Source organism: Simochromis diagramma, unplaced genomic scaffold (assembly GCF_900408965.1).
Source record: "Simochromis diagramma unplaced genomic scaffold, fSimDia1.1 OVJJ01000571.1, whole genome shotgun sequence".
Taxonomy (NCBI): domain Eukaryota; kingdom Metazoa; phylum Chordata; class Actinopteri; order Cichliformes; family Cichlidae; genus Simochromis; species Simochromis diagramma.
This window is the reverse complement of record NW_024386885.1, coordinates 204,444-226,302: the sequence shown is the minus strand read 5'-3', so window position 1 is coordinate 226,302 and position 21,859 is coordinate 204,444. Positions and strand designations below refer to the sequence as shown.

Sequence of the window (21,859 nt, the reverse complement as noted above, 5' to 3'; positions counted from 1 at the left end):
ACAAACTGCCCGAGGTGGGCTTTCGGTAATGACAGCAGCTAGCTTGGCTTAGTGGTCCAATCTCAGCCATCAGTCAGCTGTGACAGATTGGGGATATGAGCTAAGGAGCCGTTTAGCTGTGGTGCTTGCTGTGGTGTGCGCGCGCTTGTGTGTCTGAGGGGAGGAGGTGGGGGGAGGCTATCAGTGCTGCTAGTGTTGCAGAGGCATCAATACACTCTCGACAGGCCATTTTCCTATGCCTATTCCCAGCCCTGGCTTGTTGCTGGGGCAACTACCGCCATTTTACCTTCCCTGGCTGCACCTCTGGAAGCCTTTTTTTAAAACAGCAATCCACGTTCTGCAGTACGTCCCAAGCAACTGGTCAAACACTCTTAGCTCCTCTATTTTGGGGGGCATTTTTTGGGCATTCTGCTTAAAAATGGGGTCCAAATGAATTTTATAGGAAACCTCCAGTGCACGGGGAGTTTATTTAGCTCTTATTCAAAGGATGAGCAGAAGGTCATAGGTTGAATTTTCCCAGACACACAGACTGTATGAAAAAGATGGCTGTAGCTTCCAGGTATGGTAGCCAATGCAGAAGCACGTTTCTAATGACCAGCAGGGGGCGATTTGTCTGCTTGCAAAAAAAAGTGTGCTGTATTAAAGAATAAAATTCCACAACTCACTTGGGAAAACGCTTAACTGATAACTGATATGTAAGTCGCTATCAAATGAGCTGGAGTGTCACAGTCAGATCTGCCCGCATTCATGAAATGCCTCAGCTCAGTACTCAAAAACATGACTTTCCAAAGCGATGGGTGACGATGTAAATCTTTCTTATGCAGTCTAATGTAACCTCCCTCTCTCCCTAACATGCTCTCATAATCAAAGCCACAAACACTTTAACAGACCAGTCCAATAGCTCTTCAACTAGCTTACCTAGCCTGGACTCCGGGGTCTTGCATTGGGTCAGAAACTTCTCATTGACTTATATACAGTACTTAATATCAACCAGTCAATGCCAGGTCTCCTTGGTGGTACATTTGCTAGTCATATATGGTAAGACTCTCAACTGCAGTTCAACACAAGAATAATGAGGGAGGCGGTGTATAAAGTTCATTATTTACAGAACTGAATTATTATAAAGGCAGAAAACAGAACCAGAAACACTGGACTCAGATATTCACTGACAGTCCAAATATTCATCCACTCTCCAAACCACACAACCTGCAGATGATGGAAACACTCTGGACTTAAGTTTAAGCAACAGTACTGACTGCACATGAACTGCTTTGGAAATAATTCAACCTCCATGTTCTTAAGACCAACAACGCCAAGCTGTCCCCTTACCTGTCCGTGAGGCTGCATGGTGTTGTAGGGCATGTTCTGGTTCAACACTTTCTGTTTCATCAGTAACATCCTCTTCTGCTCTTCACTCAGGTGAGCTGTCTGTCCTGGGATTGGCCCTTGCGTCTGACCCGGCCCCGGACCCTGGCCACCACCTCCCGCACCGCCCATATAAGGTGGCATCATGGGGTTCTTGACCTGACTGTTCCCTGGCATGGGCGGGGTCATTCTCTGACCTATGTGATCCACCCCGCTGCCACTGAAGTGACTCAGCGGTTTGGTGTTGCTGTAGGACAACATGCCTGCTGTTTGCTGCTGCTGTTGCTGCTGTTTGGACAGGGCGTTCTGGTTTATGCTGTTTGGCTGCTGCTGGCCCATCATGCCCATGTGGTTGTGAGGGAGGTAGTTGTTCATGGGGGCTTTGGGACCGTTGTTGGGGGCCATGCCACCCACTAGAGGGCCCTGTGGTGTATTAAAGGCTTGCGGTGGATACATCATGGGGCTGTTGGGTTTGTCGTGGTTAAAGTGAGCGGAGTTATAGGGACTGGTTGGAGCGGCTGCAGGTGACCAGTTAGCTGCTTGCTGCTGCTGCTTCTGCATCATTTTATTACGCTGCTGAGCAAATGCTTTCAGCTGCTCTGCATGGGAAAGCTCAGGCGTTACTGGTCCTACAGACTGACTTCCAGGCGGTATCCCCGCTGCTCCAGGTCCAGTGCCCGCCTGACTGACTCCTGGCCCCGGGTTCATCATGTATCCATTCCCAGGCCTAGAGACTGCTTGTGTCTGAGCTTGGGTTGGAGTCTGAGGGGAGCGAGCCACGCAGTTGTGCAATGGCGAACCTGATGCCATAGCAACGGCTGGAGACTGCTGCAAAGGTTGCTGAGGAGGCGTCCCATTGGCAGTGGTGGCAAACTGAGGGCCTGATGAAGATGGTCGCACCTGAGGAGAAACCAAAAGGACATTAGCTCAGGCTCGCGCCTTGCAATTTTTCTACTTAACATATTTTTTAATCAGAATACGAAAAGCAAACTGAAAATGATCATTCGAGACTTTATGGGCCATTGCCACCATAAATTTTATACGGATGGGGTTTGGTAACATTTTGAGTACCAAACATTTTAAATACCAAACAATTTGTGTATAGCCATAATAACTAAGCTAAACTAACAAGCAGTTTACTGCTGAATGCTATTTGGCTTGAAAAGGAAGTCGCCTTTACCTTCCGATGAAGTTAACTTATGATAGTGCATTTGTTCCATTTGTAAGGTTTACTTTGTAACTGTAAGTTTGCCCCAATTACAGCAAGACCAGGAAGCCACAGCTGTGGTTGCTGCATTGCTCATTGCTTGCATGAAATGGCATCAACAGGTCAACAAAGCTTGATTTTCTGGAGTCTTTGAGGTGCTAGGTGTCGCTAGAAAACTGAAAAAATGAAATAGAAGCAGCTGTTTCTCTCTCTGTGCTATTTGGAAACCTCTGTGCTTCTGAATTTAAGCTTCACAGAGACGCTTGTAGCAATGAAGACTGCCAACCCCCGTGCAAAAACAACAATGGCTAGGATAAACTGCTTGCTGTATTTCATAATAACGCCACAGAGAGTTAATCTATCTTGTGCGACCACCACAGAGCCTACAGAGCATCTAGGCCCAATAACTTTAGCTGGCAAGGCAGTTGTCATTTTACTTAGAAGCTTCTTTCAGCTGCAGCCTTATTCACAACAGGTCGTCACAGAGGATGAATTTTCATATTTTCATATGGCACAGATTTTTATGCCAGATGCCCGTACTGACACAACACTCCCAGGGACCTATGTTTCCTCCCAAGTTTCAAACTGGAGGTCTTCCACATGTTAGGCAAATGTGTTACCAACTTCACTTTAATGCAGTTAGAACAGCTGAGAAATGTCCAGATAGTTGGACATTTTCTGTGTTGGCCTGCATTCCGGGCTGATTATATTCCGTTGGGCAGTATATATCATTTCTGTACTGAACTGTGCATCAATCTAACCTCAAAGAAGCATAACAGGAATGACTCTCAGGAATCAGGTCTCAAGCTGATGACACAATTTACATCACTTGGATGGATGCGGAGAATACAATCGAGGATTAATGAACTGCAGAAATGCAGCAAATTCCTAAGTAGAAGTTTTGCTTACTTTAGAGATTTTTTTCCTTTATTCATTTTTGTGTTTTGCTAAAAGCTGCTTGTGTAAGACCAAAATGCTTCACAGGTAGCTTATGAAACACATCAATACTCTCATACACTTAGAAACCACTTCAGGTTTGTTTCTTGTTGATCACATAATTCACGTATTAGTCGTTTAAAACCAGTTTGGACTTAAATCAATCGGATCAAAAAGTTGAATCAGTGAAGAAATCTTAAAAGAGCAGCGACTGCGCTCTAAGAGCTATAATTATATCTTCAGAAATAACAGTGAGAGACATATATCATATAAATAAATACAGAAGTCTGATTCACCTGAGGTGGTCATGACTTAGATTATGAGTTTGGGTTAAATACCCCTTCCAGTGGACATCATGTTGACTTTCTTGATACTGACCTGTGGTGAACCCATGGGAACCTGTGGGCCTCCCTGTGGAGGCTGAGGTGGAGGAGGAGGCAGTGCTGCTGGCGCTGCCCCCCCTCCCGCTGTTGTCGTATTCCCGGCTGCTTCCTGTGGGCCCGGCGTCTGATTGTTTGCCGGCCTGCCAAACTCAGCCTCTTTCTTTTCGTCAAAGTCCTCGTTGAAGAGGTCGTGCATATCGTCCTCTGGCACAGTATTGGCCAGCTCATCGATCAGCTCCTGCCACTCCTGGTCGTTGAGGTTAATGTCAGAGAACAGCTTGTTCTGATTGGACAGAGACTGGGGATCAGACGACTCCATTCCACCCCCGTCATCCAGGGGCTCCTGTTTCAAGTCTTTGAGGAGGCCGAAGCTGTCCTCCAAGTCCAGTGAGCCATTTAGCTTCATGTCTGGAAGGTGGCTGCCACCGTTCTTCCCCAGCTCATCCGATGTCCGGCCTACATGGTTCCCATTGCTGTTTGTAGTGTTGTTACCGGCAGAAGTGTTAGGCCCGCAGTGTAAGGGCTTAATGTCCATTTGGTGATGCAGTGGAGAGATGGGCGGCACATTGTTGTTATTATTGTTATTAGGGAGTCCTGTTAGTGAGTCCATGCCGCTGGAGCCTTCCTTCCGTACCCGTTTGGTGGTCGGCGAGTAGTTGCCTCCATCACAGATCCCATTCTGGTCTCCGTTGAGGGGCGATCGTGCGCTGTCCAGTTTTCTCTTTACAGTCTCCTGGAGCTGAAACAGAAATAAAAGACGGTAAAGAGGCCGAATTACACTTTTGTTATTTACAGTTGTCTAGATATACTCACAAACTGTATGTGCAAGTAATCCCTGTGAGCCAAAAGTTTTTCTACTCTTGGAACTGTTTGCTATCAGAAAGAGGTGTCCACAACAGAGCCATCTCAAGCACAGACGCTCCAACCTAGTGCTTGTCAAGCCTTCTGTTTCTGAGAGCTAGCCAATTAGAAGAAAGTTGGCTTTAAAAGGGAAGAGATACAGTGGCTTATTTCAGTCACTGGATCGACTGAGGGACTATAGGACAGAATAAGATAAATAAGGATTATGTTGAACTGTGAATCCTGCAAAGGATGCTAATGTGACCCTGGAAATAAGCTCAACACGACCACTTTAAGAAGTTATCTTGTGTGTCTTATCTTCTGTTTGGAAGGATGGTCTCATTTGGATCAATTCACATTCAGAAAGCAACCCCATAATCACCTTATGATTGTGCTCATCGCTACAGCATGCTAGCAATACAGCAGAGCTAAGGTAGCTTATTTCAGAGAATGGATGGCTGTACCGCGGCCTAGTTTAAGAAACTATGATTTATGCAAAGCCACTCAAAGCAGAACACAAGAAGAAAAAAAAACCCCAATGAGTGTCCTTTAAAGCTGGAGGCCACCAGAGATGGAACGTGTTAGTAACAGGAACTTTTCTGTGGTCTTCAGGGGGCTAATCATGAACACAACATGAGATACAAATCAATATAACAACAGGCTTCTTCCTCTCCACACACAGAGAACTGTCATGAGAAGGAGGGAAGGAAGTAAGTGTACTGAAGATCAAAATATCACCAAGACAAATCAATTAGATGTTAAGCTCGGATTCATTCTCTGAAATTAGGCGTGCAGGCCAGGGATTTTTCTCAGTCCACATTCCCTATTTCTTCACGGATGCAATAAAAAAAAGAAAGAAAGAAAGAAAAAAACACAGAAAAAGATGTAAATCCTGTAGGAGGGTTTCAGGGCATGTTTCCCAACACTCGCCTCGGGAGAAATTCTTTTAAATATCAACTTTACACTGTGGATATATTTTAATCTTTATCGTGACGATTAATGGTAGAAACCCACCCGAGAATTAAGAGTAATCTTTCTGCACAAAAAATCATGTAAGTGAGACAACAGTTCAGAGCACTTAAAATGACAAAAAAAAGGAAAAAAAACAGGAGAGTGCAAAGTGGTGTCCAAAATTACATTAAAGTGCTCGTTCTGAAATGGAACAGGATAATGAACATTCGAACATTCAGTTTACATGAAAAAATTAAAGTTAAGTAAATTATCACAGCGTTGCCGCATTTACTCACACAATTTGTCATGATGACAGTGCTATATACACAGTGGTGGTGATGAGTCTGTAAGCGAAAATTAATGTGGTGTTTGCTCTCTGCAACTGCTCTTTGGTCAAGTGGAAGACAGGGCGAAGATATTATGCTTAGAAATTGATTTCACAACAAGTGTTTTTCCAAAAATGTTCAGACGCTACTAAAAGTGAGCAATTTGGAAAAGAGTTAAAGCCTGTATTTAAAAAAAAACACCATATCAAATGGCAAAACTGTCAAATTACTTGCTGTAAAAAAATATAAATGCCAATTTTGCGTTGCAACAATGAGTTGGGGAAGCCACAGCAAACTTTTCCAGAAGCAAAGGTGGAGATGGGTTCAACGCTCTGCGAAAGACTGTGGGCAAATAGTTCACGATTTAAGACGAACGCAAAACAGGAAAGAATAAATAATATCAATAAATGATTCAGAGAAATCTCTGCATGTGAGGGACTAGGCTGGAAAACAATACTGAGCTGCCCCGGGCCAAACTGCGATAAAAAGAGACAGGATTTTGTAGTGGAAGTAACTGCAGGGGCTCGTGAACACTTCTTAAAACCAGTGTCAGTGAGCATCATTTCACACTGCATCCACAAAAGTTAAAATCGTATAAAGAAAATGATCATATGAACATGATTCAGAAAAGCTTCAGTGGGCCAAAGATGGTGAACTGAGGTGAAGCACAAAAGTGAACAATAAAATCTGCATTTCTTTTAAGAAATCATGGCTGGTGTCCGTGAGGAAAGAACTGACCAGCTTTTATCAGCACACAAAAACCAAAATTCTCTTAGAATAATAGAGAAAACCCTGATAGTCAAGGATGTGATGACATAGTGGAACAAACTGAAAAAGACATTTCCTGTATATGTTTATTTTTTCAGTTTTGTAAGAACACAATATCAGTTAATTCTCTTTCTTATAAAAGTCGCATTTTTATTTTGTTTTTGCACAGCTAGTTTTAGTTCGATAAACCTGCTGATCTGCAGAATCTGATCTATCTCAGACACATCAGAGCCCTCTGCCAGTAAAAACATTCATGACAGCTAACCTGAATAAAGTTTTAATCCCAAACAAAGTAACTAAAACAGGAGGAAAGACAAGAGAAGGCTAGCAGCCCTCCTGATGAACAATACCGGCATTTGTTTTTCCGAGGAGGTAAAGAAACGTCAAAGGAACATCTGGAGTATTTGGCCCATTATTAACATCGGCCCCACATCTTACTGTAGGAAGCCTCCGCCGCTCCGTGTCTCACAGCATAAGATAACGACGGGGTGCTAACAAACGCTGGCTGGCAGTTAAGGTAATCACTGTCATAGACCTGTGTGGGAGAGGACAGGATGTACGGAGGCATGTGACATAACCCGAGTAATGGCAGGAGACACCCGAGACAAAGAAAGAGGCAGAAAATCTAAAAAAAAATCCCACCAGTTTGGCCTTTTTTTTTTTTATAAAAGCAAAAATGAGCTTTTCAAGTGGATACAGTTAAAAATCGACAGTCTTACGGAGCAGTGGTGACGGGGAAGACTCTGCTGTATAATTGTCAGCAGGGGGGAGTTTTACAGTTAGCTAACAACTGAGTGTGACTGATGATAGAGGGCTTTCAGCTCAGTGCAGCAGTGATACTTTTATCATTGCTTTCCCGAAGATAAAAAAAACTCTGAACGTGGATCTATTTTAGTAGGAATGTATTTTCTACAACACCCGAGATTGAGTTGTTAAGAAACAACAAAGATGATGGCCACATGTTTAAATCAAAGCTGAATGCATTCACTGCCCGTGCGAGATTAAACAAAGAAGCGGGCGCAACGCAGACGCAAGTAAACGCTAAGAAATGTGCAAGAATCAAATTGCCATGAAAAAAAAAAGAGGCAAAGAGAATAACAAGTTAGGTTCCTGTGCAATTTCTGTGCAATTTAATAAACTCTCAATCTCAATTTTACCCCCAACTCCTGTTAATTTCAAACCCTAATGAAGTTGGCAGAAAAATAGCTGATGCTATTAAAATGACGAATGGGAAGCGGGGACCTCATTTATGAAAGGTTCCCAGGGTACAAATTTGATGCTCCCACACGAACCTTAGAAATAGTGCAGGATTCAATCAAAAAGATTATCATTTTTAGTCATGGCTTCACTTTCAATTTCATGTCCAAAGACCGGATGCTATAAATACTTCCATCTTTACAATCGTAAAGGGACAGGTCACCCTCAAATCGAATGTACCTGTTCTTCCTCTGACCTCTGTTCGAGACTGTTTTGGAGATGTCTGCTTCTCTTGAATTTGGAATCAGCTTTGAACTTGAGAAGAGTTCAAATCGAGACCAACCTGCCTCACTTCACATCATCAGCGCTTATTTCACCTGCTGTTGGCTCAAGTTGCTAAATATCATTGACTTTCTGCATTCTCTGGTTGCAAAATCACACCTAATCACTTCCTGTCTTGATTGTTATTTGTCACCTGATTTGAGAGAACAATTTCTAATAAATACAACTTCTGATGGCGTAGGATTGGAGTTCAGGATGGTGACCTCACCCATGGTTTGTATAGAAAACAGCTGTAACCTTATATTGCATTAATGGTTTTATATAGTGGTTGTTATCAACGTGTAGAAAAGCTGCTTGAACAAAGATGCAAAGACTCACCAACACGCGTGGATGGGAGCCTTTTACAAGTCTTTTATACAGCACGTGCCGCCTGCACATCTACATTTCAAACAGCCTCCTCAGCTCAGAAGCCGCAAAATATTTTGTAAAATCCACACTCTCCACTGTCGCATGTGAAAGAGTCAAACACACACGCAGACACACACACGTACACAATGGAAGCACCACCGATACGTGTATGTGTGCAAATGCGCACTTAGCTCTTTGTTATTCAGATGGAACAACAGACAAAATATATTCAGATTGTATTCTGACCCGGAGGTGGACCCATTCAAGCTGGCAGGAAAACACTCACACACACACACACACACACACACACACACACACACACACACACACACACACACACACACACACACACACACACATTCACACTCCAGTAAACCAAGAAAGTCAAAAAAAAAAGGATGATGTGTGCTTCATGTTGCAGTGTGTGTGTGTGTGTGTGTGTGTGTGTGTGTGTGTGTGTGTGTGTGTGTGTGTGTGTGTGTGTGTGTGTGTGTGTGCTAGAGGTTCCTCTTCTGCTCTCCACATTGACTGACAGTCAGCATAATTATCTTCATGACATGATAAACAGTATTAGTATTGGCAACCAAAAAAGAAACTACAGTGTATGCATCTGTGTGTGTGTGTGTGTGTGTGTGTGTGTTGATCTCTTAGCCATTAAAGCAACAACTAAGGAACAAAAAAAAGGAAAACACGCGTTTCCACTGTCACGACACGATTTCAGTGTGTGTGTGTGTGTGTGTGTGTGTGTGTGTTTGTGTGTGTGGTCCTGCAATCAATGGGTTTAAATAATTCAGGCCTCCTCTGTCTGTGTGTGTTTGTGTGTCTGAGTGTGTGTGTGTTACAGGCTTTCCCTAAATGCCAGTGACTCATGTTGGTAATAACAGACTCGTCTTTCAAAGCCCACCTATAAAAACTCCCATAATTATCCAGGTGGTGTGAACTGTCGCACCCTCCCACACACGCACACACACACGTACAGGTTTTAAATACACACCCACTTAAAAAAAAAAAAAAAACACACACAAAAAACCATTTAACCTTCTTAATAGGATCGTGAATCTGGAGAAAGAAACAAAGAAAACAAAAAAAGAGGAGACCAGACCAAAGCACTGTGGTCCTGCCTGCTCGGGGAGTCAGCATGCTGCTGCCCGAGGGAACGTGAAAGGATCCGGTGCTGGTGCAAAATACTTTATGTATTCGCTGTAGCAAATTTCTTTTATTTTAGCACAATTAACAACCTAATTAAACCTGTGAATCACACTGAACCTAGCAGCGTTTCTTTCTGACAATCACAGCAATGAAATACCTTTGAAGCCGACGGAATCGAGAGGAATGGAGGAGCGTTTGCATGTGTAAGAGAAAGAATCCAGGCCGCGAGAAGAGAGATGACATCGAGACTCATAGACAAAGATTTTTGAAGTAGTTTAATCAAGCTGGAGTGGTTAGCGAGAGCTAGAGGGAAGAAAAGAGCATTGGAGTTCAAAAAATAAAAAAAAATATAAAAGACTAAAGACAGGAGAGGGAAAAAAAAGGAGGAGAGCGCTGCTTGTTTTGCCTCCTGCGTCTCTCCGTGTATTCTTTGACATAAACACCTGCTGACTGCTCCTCTGCCTGCTCCCACAACAGACAGAGGGAGAACGACAAAAGCGAGGAGAGACAAAGGTGAAAGAGAGAGACACGCACGCTCGCGAGGAGGAAGAAGGGATTTATTTGTCAGGCAGATGGTCTTTCTCCTTTGAGCGGAGGAGCTACCAGAACATGAAGATGAAGAAGAGGAGAAAGAGGAGGAGAAAGGGTGAAGCAGGAAAAGAGGTGTGGAGGGGGGGGGGCTAGATAGGTGGCTTGATGGAAAGGCATAGCGCTCCAAATGACAGCGGGGAGCAAACGATGAGAGGGTGATCAGAGAAGGAGAGGGAGGCAGAGAAGAGAGACAGAGATGGAGCCACTAAGGTGCTGTTGTTATAGCAACCTGCTGCTCTGGTGCTTTGTGCGCAGCGTCCTCCGTCTTCTTCGTCTTCCTCCTTTTTCCTTCTCCTCCTCTCGCTCACTTACTCACTCTCCGACACCCTGCCTTCTCTCCCTCCCTCTCCTCCTCTCTCTCTTCCCTCCTTCCTTTCTTTGGCTCGCTCTTCTGGAAACTTAAGCGTTGCATCAAATTCGAGTCCCAGCATTAAAGGAACGACTCCGCGTCGAGACGGTTCGGGGTATTTATTTCAAATTACAAACTATATGTGAAGGTAGCTAGCTTCATGTTTCTTAATCTAAGGGTGGAAAAAAACGTGAAATCATTTGTCTCTAAAATGAGACTCCCATTTATTGCTACTACGACGACATCACTGAAGATACACCTAACCAAAAGACATATAACAGTGGCATCTTCTGTGAAAAATAACTGCAACACATTTCATCAATGCCACGAAGCTGTTCATCACACCTTCCTTTGCAAGTCAGTTCTTCCTCCACTCCCGCTTTTCTTACCTGTCCCTGCACACGAGAGATGGACGTACTCCCCGTGACGTCACCCACTGGTTTGTAAACTTCAACTTGACCATTTTGGCCATCTTAGTTCTGGAAACTAAGCGTGTGATAACAATCCGCAAATAGTGCTCATAGGCGTGCTCGGTTTTACAGGTGACTTACAAAAGCTGCACTGATTTCTAAACACAGGCACAGTCAGTTTATTTCAATGTCAAAATGAATTAAGACATGTTTTCAGGGTTAAACATCATTAAATAGCAGTAAATGGCATGTTGCAAACGTTAGTAGATCAGTAAATTTGTAAATAGTGACAGTAGTGCTTTTTTAAAGCCAAAACCCAGTCCACACTGGCACTACTTATCTGAATCTGGCTCAGAAATAGCTAAGACTTGCTGGATATTTCACTATAAATCTGGCCACACATAAGAAAATGAAGACCCTGCGGTATTTAATAAGAGTTGAAAAAGCAACTGAGACCAAAAACCCATCAGGAAAATGTTTAATAAGGTCATAAATCAAGTGTGCAGCAGCGTCATTTTCTCATAGACTTCTATACGACCGGACTTCTTTTGGCAACCACACGGGTCGCCCCCTGCTGGCCATTAGGAAGAATGCAGGTTTAAAGCATTGTAATGGGAATAACATGTAACCACATGCTAGTTGAGATTCCGCTCTGGTAGGCTGAATGGGTCTCAATGAGGTGTATAGAAACAGACTCTTTGTTTTGTCATGTGTTTATCCAGCACTTTATTTATTTATGCCCAGCCAGAACATTTTGGGCTGTAAGAGACCAGCGCTAACTACCGAAAATCTGGTTCTCACTTTCCCCCCCAGGATGCTGGTTGTGGTATTGAAGGTTAGGCAAGAGGAAGGACTTTGATTCAACTCTGGTTGCAAATGACATGGCAGGCCACATTTAAGAGATTTTTTTTGGCTTCTGAGGCGCTTTACAGTCCAACTCCCAGAGACACAAACACACCAAGCTGCACACTGATTTAACACTTGGCTGGTTAGACAGAAAGTAAAAGAATAACCTTTATTTTTGCTAGCACTTAGATTATTTTATAGTAAAAATTACAGTATTTGAGCAACTCAAAGCTACCTCTAGCACACCTAATGATTTTCTTGTCAGTATCTCTGATCCATGAACTCAGCAGCCGAGTCCACAGCACAAAGGAACCAGCAGAGCTTTACTTTTTTTTTTTTAAACTGACGCTAAAACCACAGCGGTGAAGATTTAGCGAGCCCGTCCAAAAAGCGAGTACACCTGCACACCTGTCTATGAGGAGAGACGAAGGCTCTGTAAAGTGAGGCTGCAGAGAGGAATTACACCCTGTGGATCGAGTGTGTTCAAGTAGTTACATTTCTGCACCCACTGAAACAAACAGACGCATGAGTATCAGCCATAATTTAAATTTCACTTGTTTTCCCTGGTGCGGGCCTGTGTGTGCCACGCTTTGAGTGTGTTTGTGAGAGTGTGGTTGTTCCTGGTCTGGCCCACTAGACTGTGAAATGAGTCAATTAAATCAAACAGGTCTTTAATAAGGAAATGTGTTTGTGTGTGTGCGTGTGTGTGTGTGGTGTGGTAATAATGGGCGGATGGCTAAAGGCTTGTAACCACCAAATTTCAAACCATCACCTGTCTAACAGGCTGTTATACGGCGGTTTTCAAACATTCTGCGGCCGACAAAAATCAAGGGTCAGTGCAAAAATTTCAAAGTAGATCTGCATTCACTCCTGCTTGGAACAGTCTTTATTACATGTGTCCTTAATTCCTCTTTTGATAATATTCTCCGATGGCACCACCTCATATAAAACGTACTTTACTGTCAGCCTTGCTTTCGTCTACCTATCAGACTTTTTAAGCACTTTAAAAAATAAACTATATTAAGGTTCACTGTAAACTCTGCCATGTAAAGCTAGCACATCAGAAACCTGTATGGGGTGAGTGGTCACATCCAAAGAATAGCTGAACAGTTCCAAGTGAACACTGATCAGGGTTTTAATTTGAAATGACCATTTTAGAGATTCAGTGCTCTTTTGAAGTTCCAAGGTACTCTTCAGCTGATTTGGCACCATGTTTGTCAGCGTCTCCTGATAAACTGATGACAGCTTCCCTGTTGTTTTGTGCTTTGATTGCAGTTTCAAGTTTTAGTGTTTCTGGCTTTTAGACGAGCTGAATAGTGTGATATTTCTTTCTCCCATTTAATTGACAAGATAATAAATCACCAGTAAAATCTCAGTTTTGTTGTATAAATTTGACTCTGTAAATGCTAACTGGGTGCCTACCACAGACAAAATAAAAGATGGAGCTTCTAGATCTGAACCGCAAAGCCAGTGCAAAAGTGCCTTGAACCTGCATTCTATTTAATGGCCAGCAGGGGGCGACTCCTGTGGTTCTCCTACTGTAGATGTTTCCATAGCATCTACGGCTAAACATAGACACTATGAAAGACGGATGTAGATTCTTTGTCTGAAATGTAATACCAAAACCAGAATGAGTGAAATCTGCACTTATTTTCATAACCAGCAGGGGGCGACTGCTCGAGTTACAAAAAAATAAGGTTGAAAACATAAAAGTCCCAAAAAACCCTCTGCTCCACTGTGACCTCAGTGAGCAGTTTAAAACTTTATTGGCTCAGTTGTTAGTTTTAAGACAGTAAATAAAATAATTACTCTATAAATGAAAGGAGGATTATCCAGGAATGGGCACTGGCTAATAACTTTTCACTCAAAGGGTCTTGATGCATCCTCAATCATCCAGGTAAGTAAATCTGCAAAAGTTGATTCTGTTCATCTGGACGTAGCGTTTTCTCCCATTGGGAGAAAATGCTACGTCCAGATGAACCGAATCAACTTTTGGAGTTTTCACTCAAAGGTCGTCTGTGAAGGTTCTCAGTCATCCAGGTCATGGCAATCTAAGGAGCTACTTAGTTCACTCACAAGTCAATGAGCATGCGGTTCATCCAACCCCCTCTTCACATCCAACATCATTGTAGACTTTATAGCCCAACTGCCCTAACCAGTGGGTAAAGTCACTATCTATATCCCAGTTTTATGCCTATTCTGTTGAAATAGTGGATTTTATTCACGTGTTTTTGTGCGGTTCTATATTGCAATGATAATGTAAGGTAAACACATCTGGAGCAACACAGACTGTTCTCTATGTTCTCTTCGTATAATATTTACTGCATGTAAATATTATGTGGAAAAAAACTTATTTAAATGTATTTGTTGGTATTACTTCACCACGAACATTGTCAAGGAGACACAAAGGCGTACAGAGAGAAAAAACATTTGTTACCGCACTTGTTTGTGAGATGTATGTTAAGTTTTTCACACAAGCTGCAGCACGGCTACACTTCTATTGATCCTCATATCCTCTATAGAAAAGTGACAGATGACTTCAGTGGTTTCCTGGCTGGCTCTTTTTAAAAGAAACCGGGAGCAGCTGCCAAGGAGAAGTTAGTGTTTGCTGTGATATCTCACAATCCCCCTCTATGCATTTTCTATATGTGACCAGAGGCAAAGTGAAAAGAGGGTCTGATTTTGGCTCGCTGCAAGACTGAGAGGCTGACACTCCACATACAGATGGAGGGATTTTAGACGTGGCGTTAACTTTTATGATACGCAGTCTTCCTGTTGAATTTCAGTGAAAACAACGGGAGCGTGTGAAAGCAGGCAGGAGTACGTGACAGTATGTCCTTCCAGTCAATGACACTGGTTCAAGCACACGTCAGCAAGCATCCATCCTGCTGGAGTGTCCTTGAGCAAGACACCGAAAGCCTTCAGGACAGCTTTAACATGAATGTTCCTGACATACGGGGGCTTTGCTTGGCTGGAAACACCTGTCGATAATAAGAGACTTGAGCTTGGATCTGGACCAGAAGGAAACTTTGATCCTTAAATGAGCAGTGTAAGGGTTTGGTTTCAAACTGCGACCACTCTCATGCTGACATGCAAAACGTGTACATGGACCGGAAATGTATGGAACAAACCACCGACTTTGATTTCTTCTCACATTCAGGGGAAAAGTCAAGTTTTGTGTGTGAAACACTGGCCTGTACAGTTCTCACCTTCTAATCCTTTACACTCGTTTTATATGTGAATCTTTTTAGACACACGGTCGTTGGCTTTTTACTGACCAGATCCCAAAAATCGGAGCATTAAATGGACAAAAACAAAGCGTCTGTGTGAGTGAAGGACAGAAAACTCCAAGTGACAAGAGGAAGGTACAAACAAAAGAAACATTTGGCTGCCGTCCCAGAAAAGGGTGTATGTGTGAGAAAGCGCCTGCCAGTCTGCCTCCTGTACACGGGGGACCTCTACACCCCTGATTTCAATACACTCACACACACACACTCACACACAGACACACACACACACTTCTAATCCTCCAAACACCTTTTTTTTTCTTTTTAGTATTTTTTTTTTTAAATCAATCCACTTTTTCCACCCCTAGATTCAATATTCTGCACACGTTCACAGATGTAATTCCTATTTTTCAGCTAGAAAAAAATAACAAGATTATGTGCAACGACGTCAGTCTAGCCTTTGCTGTTTCGTGCAGAAACTCAAAAGTCTTTGAACTGAAGAAAAACTTGCCTTTGGAAGTTGTACATTTAAAAAGGATCAACCAAAACTTTAAAACCACTTACTTCCTGTTGCTGGACAAGCATGCTACTGCCTCAGGGATGGTTACAGGAGCACTACCTAGGGCTGGGCTAACTATGATTTTGGCTTCTGCTGACTACATAAAACTAACTCGTGTGTTATTCAGCTTGAGCCAAGATCACTAAAAAGGAACCTTTAAACAACGAGAGTCTGAGGAAGTAAAACTCACAAGGTTTCCAGAGATGAACCTGTGGAAGAATGACTAACAGTTCCCTCAGTAACCCTCAGAATTTACAAAATGGACTTATTTTATTCAGTGTGACCTGAAATGTGTGACTGAGCCTATAAAATCACCAGGAAAGTGTTTACAGACTTCAGGGCAGAGGGCCTTTTTCCCATAGACTTCTATAGGACCGCAAACCACAGCTATCGCCCCCTTGTGGCCATTAAAAAGAATTTAAATTTAAGGCTCTTTCGCGTTGTCTTCACCCTACAGAAGAGGAAGCTACATCCACTCAAATGTATCCAACTCAAACGTGCCACGTTTCAGGACAAACTCTCACATCCTAAATAAGGATCACAACAATAAGAGCACTCGCCAAAAACACAACTGTGGTGTAGCTTATAGCAGGTGTTTGTCACTGAGCATGTTGCATGTTGTGTTAGTGCGCAGAAAGAAACAAGAGAGTGTGCGTGCACATGTGTCATCAGCACTTTCAAACCTGCTGACCTGACATAAAAACCTAGAGGCCAGAGAAACCCATCATTTTTTCCTTCCCCATCTTCCCCCCTCCACCTCCAACCCCACTGACTCAATAACAGAGACCCTGATATGTGTGAGTGTGAGAGAGCAGTGACAGGAGGGGGGGCGGGGGGTAAAAATACAAATGAGGAAGGCTAAGGAGTCACGTGTGCTAACAAACACTTTTACAAACCATTAGCATTGAACGCACAACTAATTATCTTCCGAGTCAAGGACTGTGTGCATCGCTACAAGTGTGTGTCTGTGTGTGTGTGTTTACATTTTCAAGATAAAGTAAGTAAAAAAGAGGGCAAAGAGGGAGAGCAGAGAAGCAACACTGAGAGGGAGAGAGAGAGAAAATGAGGGGACAAGAGAGGGGAAACTGTGTGTGTGTGTGTGTGTGTGTGTGTGTGTGTGTGTGTGTGTGTGTGTGTGTGTGTGTGTGTGTGTGTGTGTGTGTGTGGTTCCTGGCTGAGCTGCTCCTCTCTATTTATAGAGCTGCGGCTCCTTCCTGTTTCTGGAGCTGTACCATCGCGCCAGGAGGGGGTGGGGGCCGAGAGAGAGACCCAGAGAGCGAGGGAGAGAGAGAGAGAGAGAGAGAGGGAACAGGAGAGGTGAGGAGAGGGAGGAAGTGTGGGTGTGTGGGAGGGGAGACTGGTCGTGTTTGAGTCTTTAGTAAATCAACAGATCCACCCCCTCTCTCTCGCTCTCTGTCCCCCTCCCTTCTTCCTCCCCTCCCCTCTCTTACTCAACAACATGGGTCCAACCAGCAGCGACGAACAACAGAGGAGGAACAGGAGAAAGAAACAGACAAAATACACAGAGCATAACGGCATAATTAGGGAGATATTTTTGCATCTGATGATGAAATTATTGTTGTGCAGCTCAGTGGGACACTGACGATTAAAAAAAAACAAACCAAAAAACAAAACTGTTGAGATGATTGCTCACATGAAATTACAGTTTATAGTTTATAAGCACCAACTGTTGAACAATTACCTTTATAAATATCATCTTTAATTCTCATCCTACCGGCCGGGGTCCACGCAGACCCCAGAGGTACAGTTTTTACCGTATCTCACAGGTGGGTTTTCTTACTTTTCCTAATGACGTTACATCATCGTTTTCCATTTCTGTTTGGATTATTGCTTTTTAAAAACTCATGTCAAGAGCACCAAATTCAGCATATGCAGTTTTAATAAAAAATTAAAAAAAAACTATTATACTTTCCAGCCTCGTTATCTGGATGTTGGAGACGTCACCAGCCGTCTATCTGAGACGGCTGTGTGCTCTGCTCATGCAGCACATGAAAAGTAGAGCTGGTCCTGCTACACTGCGAGCCCTAATCCGACGAGCAACGACCCTCCTGAGAATGACCCCCCACCTGCTGATGTGACCGCGCTCCGCTACGCTGGGAAATCGACTTGAAAAAGGCGTTTGCTCCTGAAACACAGGCAGGAAGCTAGAAACTGTTTGCTCCTCCCGTCACACGCCAGCATGCCCTGAGCCTAGCATGAGGCAAATTTGCTCTAACTGCCTGCGGTGTGTATTTAACTTTAGATGGTTTTTAGTTCTGCTACTGCCGTAGCAGGAGTCGGGTTCACACTGACGGCACAACGTCAGAGTCGTTCACGGTGAGGGTGGTCTCTGCCAGCGCAGGTTTCAGGATATCATCTCAGCATTTTTGCAGATGATGTAATTCTCTTCCCTTTATCAGACATTGACCTCCAGCTTGCACTGGATTGGTTGTCAACTGCGTGTGAAGCAGAAGATCGACGATCGTAAAGTCTGTGATCATCCAGAGAAGTGCAGAGTGACCACTGCAGGTCAGGGATGAGCTGCCGCCCCAAGTCAAGCAGCTTTTATGTCGGGGTCTTGTTCTTAGTCGAGCGGGACACTGAGAAGGATGGTACTTGTCTGCTGTGGCGAGGAGAGAGCTGCACGTACATTACAGGTTGATCTACGTTCCAACCCTGACCTGTGCTCACGAGCTCTGGGTAGAGACTGAAAGAATAAGACTGCGGATATACTACAGCACCAGATTTTGATCAGAGTTTGGCAAATTAGCTAAATTTAAAGCTAGTAAATTCCTAGATAGATGAATGTTGATGACAGCACTGACTCAAGCTTTATTTATACTTCTGCACTGAGTTCATGTCAAGCCTGTGATGGGGGATCGGTTGGCACGACGTAGCTACATTTCTACAGAGGTGCACGTCAGGTGATGGTGGGTTTCAGAAGGGTTTGCTATTATGTACCTACAGCGTAGATTTAACACAGAAACAACAGGCCGACTTTACCAAGACCAGATATTAGGTGTGTGGTGACATTTGGGACACATCTGGCTGTAACCCATGCCGACCAGCTCATGACTTTTGGGCCATGTTTGGCCCAGGACAGTGCAGGGATTAGACATAAAACATGAGGAGAGTGTGAGGTGGTCTGAATGTAGGATCATGCTGTGGAGACTCTAGTATATGGGCTGCCAGCTCAAAGAGGTATAGTGGCAACAGTTTTAATGATATTTTGAAGGTCTAGTATAAGCAGCATAGTTTCACATAAAATTATTTTTGAGTCTCTTCTGACTCCAAATAAGTGAAATGATAAGTGAAAATGAACTCCTCTACCTCATATTTCAACAAAACAAAGAAAAACAAAAAACCTGCTTTGGTTTGAAACTTTCTGTAGATTCATGCATAAAGCTATAGAGAAACTGTGGTTTGCATTGTTTCACAGTGTAAAAATTAAAAGGAAAAAGTGGGTTTTATTAAATATAAATGTTCTAATGAATGTTTTTATCATGTATTACTAAAAAAAAAGCTAATACATAGATATAACTGGAACATTAGCTAGGTGAAAAGGGTCATAAAATGATTATTGAATGTCTAGGCTGTAATCTAAGATTAAGAAGCCAGTTCTGATCTAGACCAGGAGTGTCGAACTCCAGGCCTCGAGGGCCGGTGTCCTGCAGGGTTTTACATGTGTCCTTGATCCAACACAGCTGATTTAAAATGCCAAATGACCTCCTCAACATGTCTTGAAGTTCTTCAGAGGCCTGGTAATGAACTAATCATTTGATTCAGGTGTGTTGATAAAGTGTAACTGTAGCACAGAGTTTGTCCAAATTACTTTTGTGATCTTTATTGGCAGTAAAACCTGCTTGTACTCTCATCCTGGTCACCAAACTGGCTTATTAGTTAGTCCAGGATTAAAGCCTAAAAAACTGTCAGCTGTCAGTGCTGATGTTGATGAAAGCCTGCACAAAGTTTCTCAAGACAGGAGACTTGGACCAATACTTCTGTCTCCATCTGTAATGGAGAAATACACAAATATACAATCTGACCGGGGTTCACTACTCTGTGCACCGTGCAGCTGTCTTAATGTAGGGAAGCAGAAATATCACACTGGAAGTCCATATTGACAGAGACTCAGTTTGAGATGGACACTTCTGTTGTTACATTTCTGCCTGCGGCTGCTAATTTCTCTGATCTGTTGGTCACCTTGTAAGGTGGATTGTCATTGTCTATTACATTGTTATTATCATGCTACATGGGGGAGCAAATCCAATAGGAGTCCAGCCTGCAGCTATATGAAAAAGATTAGTACAAGAGCAAAAAAGAGAAGTGAAAGAAGGAGTGAAGGGGGGGACTCTTGGCTTCGTGGCCAGATGGTCACCAGGAGGGGCCTGACAGCTGTGTGCGTGTGTGTGTCCAGGCTTCAGTGTGTATATGTGCAGGAGAAAGAGCATAAGATAGGGACAGATTGTGTCCAACACCTGTCCTCTGTGGGCCCGACAACAAAAGAGCGAGCGAGGCAACATGGGCAACATCAAACAGGCCGAGTGAGAAGCAGAAAGGAGGCGAGAAACGAAAGACAGGGATGCAGTGGAAGAAGGAGAGCAAGTGAGGAGAAAAGAAAGACACTGACACGTAAGAACAGATTGAGAAAGATCAAAGACACAGGTGGCAAGTTTCCACCTATGTTTCGTGTTGAGGATGACATCCGCAGCCCAAAAAACAAAGTATGTAGTGTCAGTGTTTGTCTGTACCCGAGTGCGCGCTATGTGTGTATCTGCGTGCGCTACATGCGATCTTCTCTGATTGGCTCGGCCGGGCGATGTGCCACAGAAGGCGAGAGTACGATTGGCTGTGTCAAAACCCAGTCGGCTTCTGCCGCCGCCAGAGCCTGTCGTGAGGGCAGACTGGTGCACGTGCACGCGCGCACAGATTTATGGATGCTCTCGTAGCAGGAACGACAGCTTTCTCCCCTCTCTTTTTCACCAGTTTTTGCTCTCTACAGTGGTGCCTCTGAGCTGAGGGGGGGGGAGACGGAGAGCGAGAGCGAGAGGGGTAGAGCGAGCATGGACTACAGCGAGAGAGAGAGGCTGCTATGGTAACAGATCACTGTGGCAGCGAGTGGAGGGGCCCTGATGGCTACTTGGCAGTGACACCAGAATCTCACTGGCTGCATCGGTTTGAAGGAGTATGTGTTGACCAGAGGACATGCTGAATGGTGTGTGTGTGTGTGTGTGTGTGTGTGTGTGTGTGTGTGTGTGTGTGTGTGTGTGTGCGCGCGTGCGCCTTTCTGGGTGGAATGGAGTCTCTCACATCCAAGCTCCACTTGCTCTTCTACTTAAACTCGACCTTTTCATTTATTTAAACTTTATTTTACCAAACCAACAAATTGAATTGTTTTTGTGACATAAACTCGAGCATAACAAAAACAGACAATGGCTACAAAAGTAAGGCCAAACAACCAAGCATTAGGAATATCAAATACAGTGTTTTACAGTCTTTGAACTCTCCCAAACACAAGACAAATCATTAAGCTTTAGCGAGATTTGAAGGTTGGAGCCTGACTGAGGTCTATAAAAGGTCTCGGGTACAAATAGCAGCTCTTAAGTCTTTATAAATACAAATATACCAATATTATCGTGTCCTTTAGGCTAAATAAAGGTCAAGAAACCAGATCAGATCATTCTCTACAATTTATTTAGAGGAGGCAATATGCACCAGCTTCCCTGTGCACTCATCAAACAATTGATCAGCTGGCCTTTATAATATCACCTGTTGAGACACGAGCAGGATGGTGTCTGGATGAAAGGCTGCCGTTTCCATCCCCTGTCTAATTTTCCCGTGTGCATAACTAGGTCATGCAGTAGTAGACGGCTGTTGTCTCGCTGCTGTGATTCTTTGACTGCGTCTGAGCGTACACGCGTGTGTTTACACTGCTTAAACACACATCTCTACCAGACCTGGAAAGAACAAAGTCCAATCCGGTGTGCTGCGTGCAGCACGTAGGAAACAAATGCAAGATCCAAGCGTGTGTGAGAAAACACAAACACGCGCTCGCACTTCAGCAA

The 21,859-nt window shown here is 43.6% G+C and overlaps 1 protein-coding gene across 1 annotated transcript in view; it reads right to left on the bottom strand.

The window, feature by feature from the left end:
• Positions 1-21,859, bottom strand: part of maml3 (mastermind-like transcriptional coactivator 3) — a 125,997-nt gene that overhangs the window by 60,695 nt on the left and 43,443 nt on the right. The window contains exons 2-3 of the mRNA XM_040033355.1: positions 3,887-4,630; positions 1,330-2,265 (exon numbers count right to left, since the gene is read on the bottom strand). Coding sequence (XP_039889289.1) covers positions 1,330-2,265; positions 3,887-4,630 — 1,680 coding nt within the window. The remainder of the gene's footprint in view (positions 1-1,329; positions 2,266-3,886; positions 4,631-21,859) is intronic.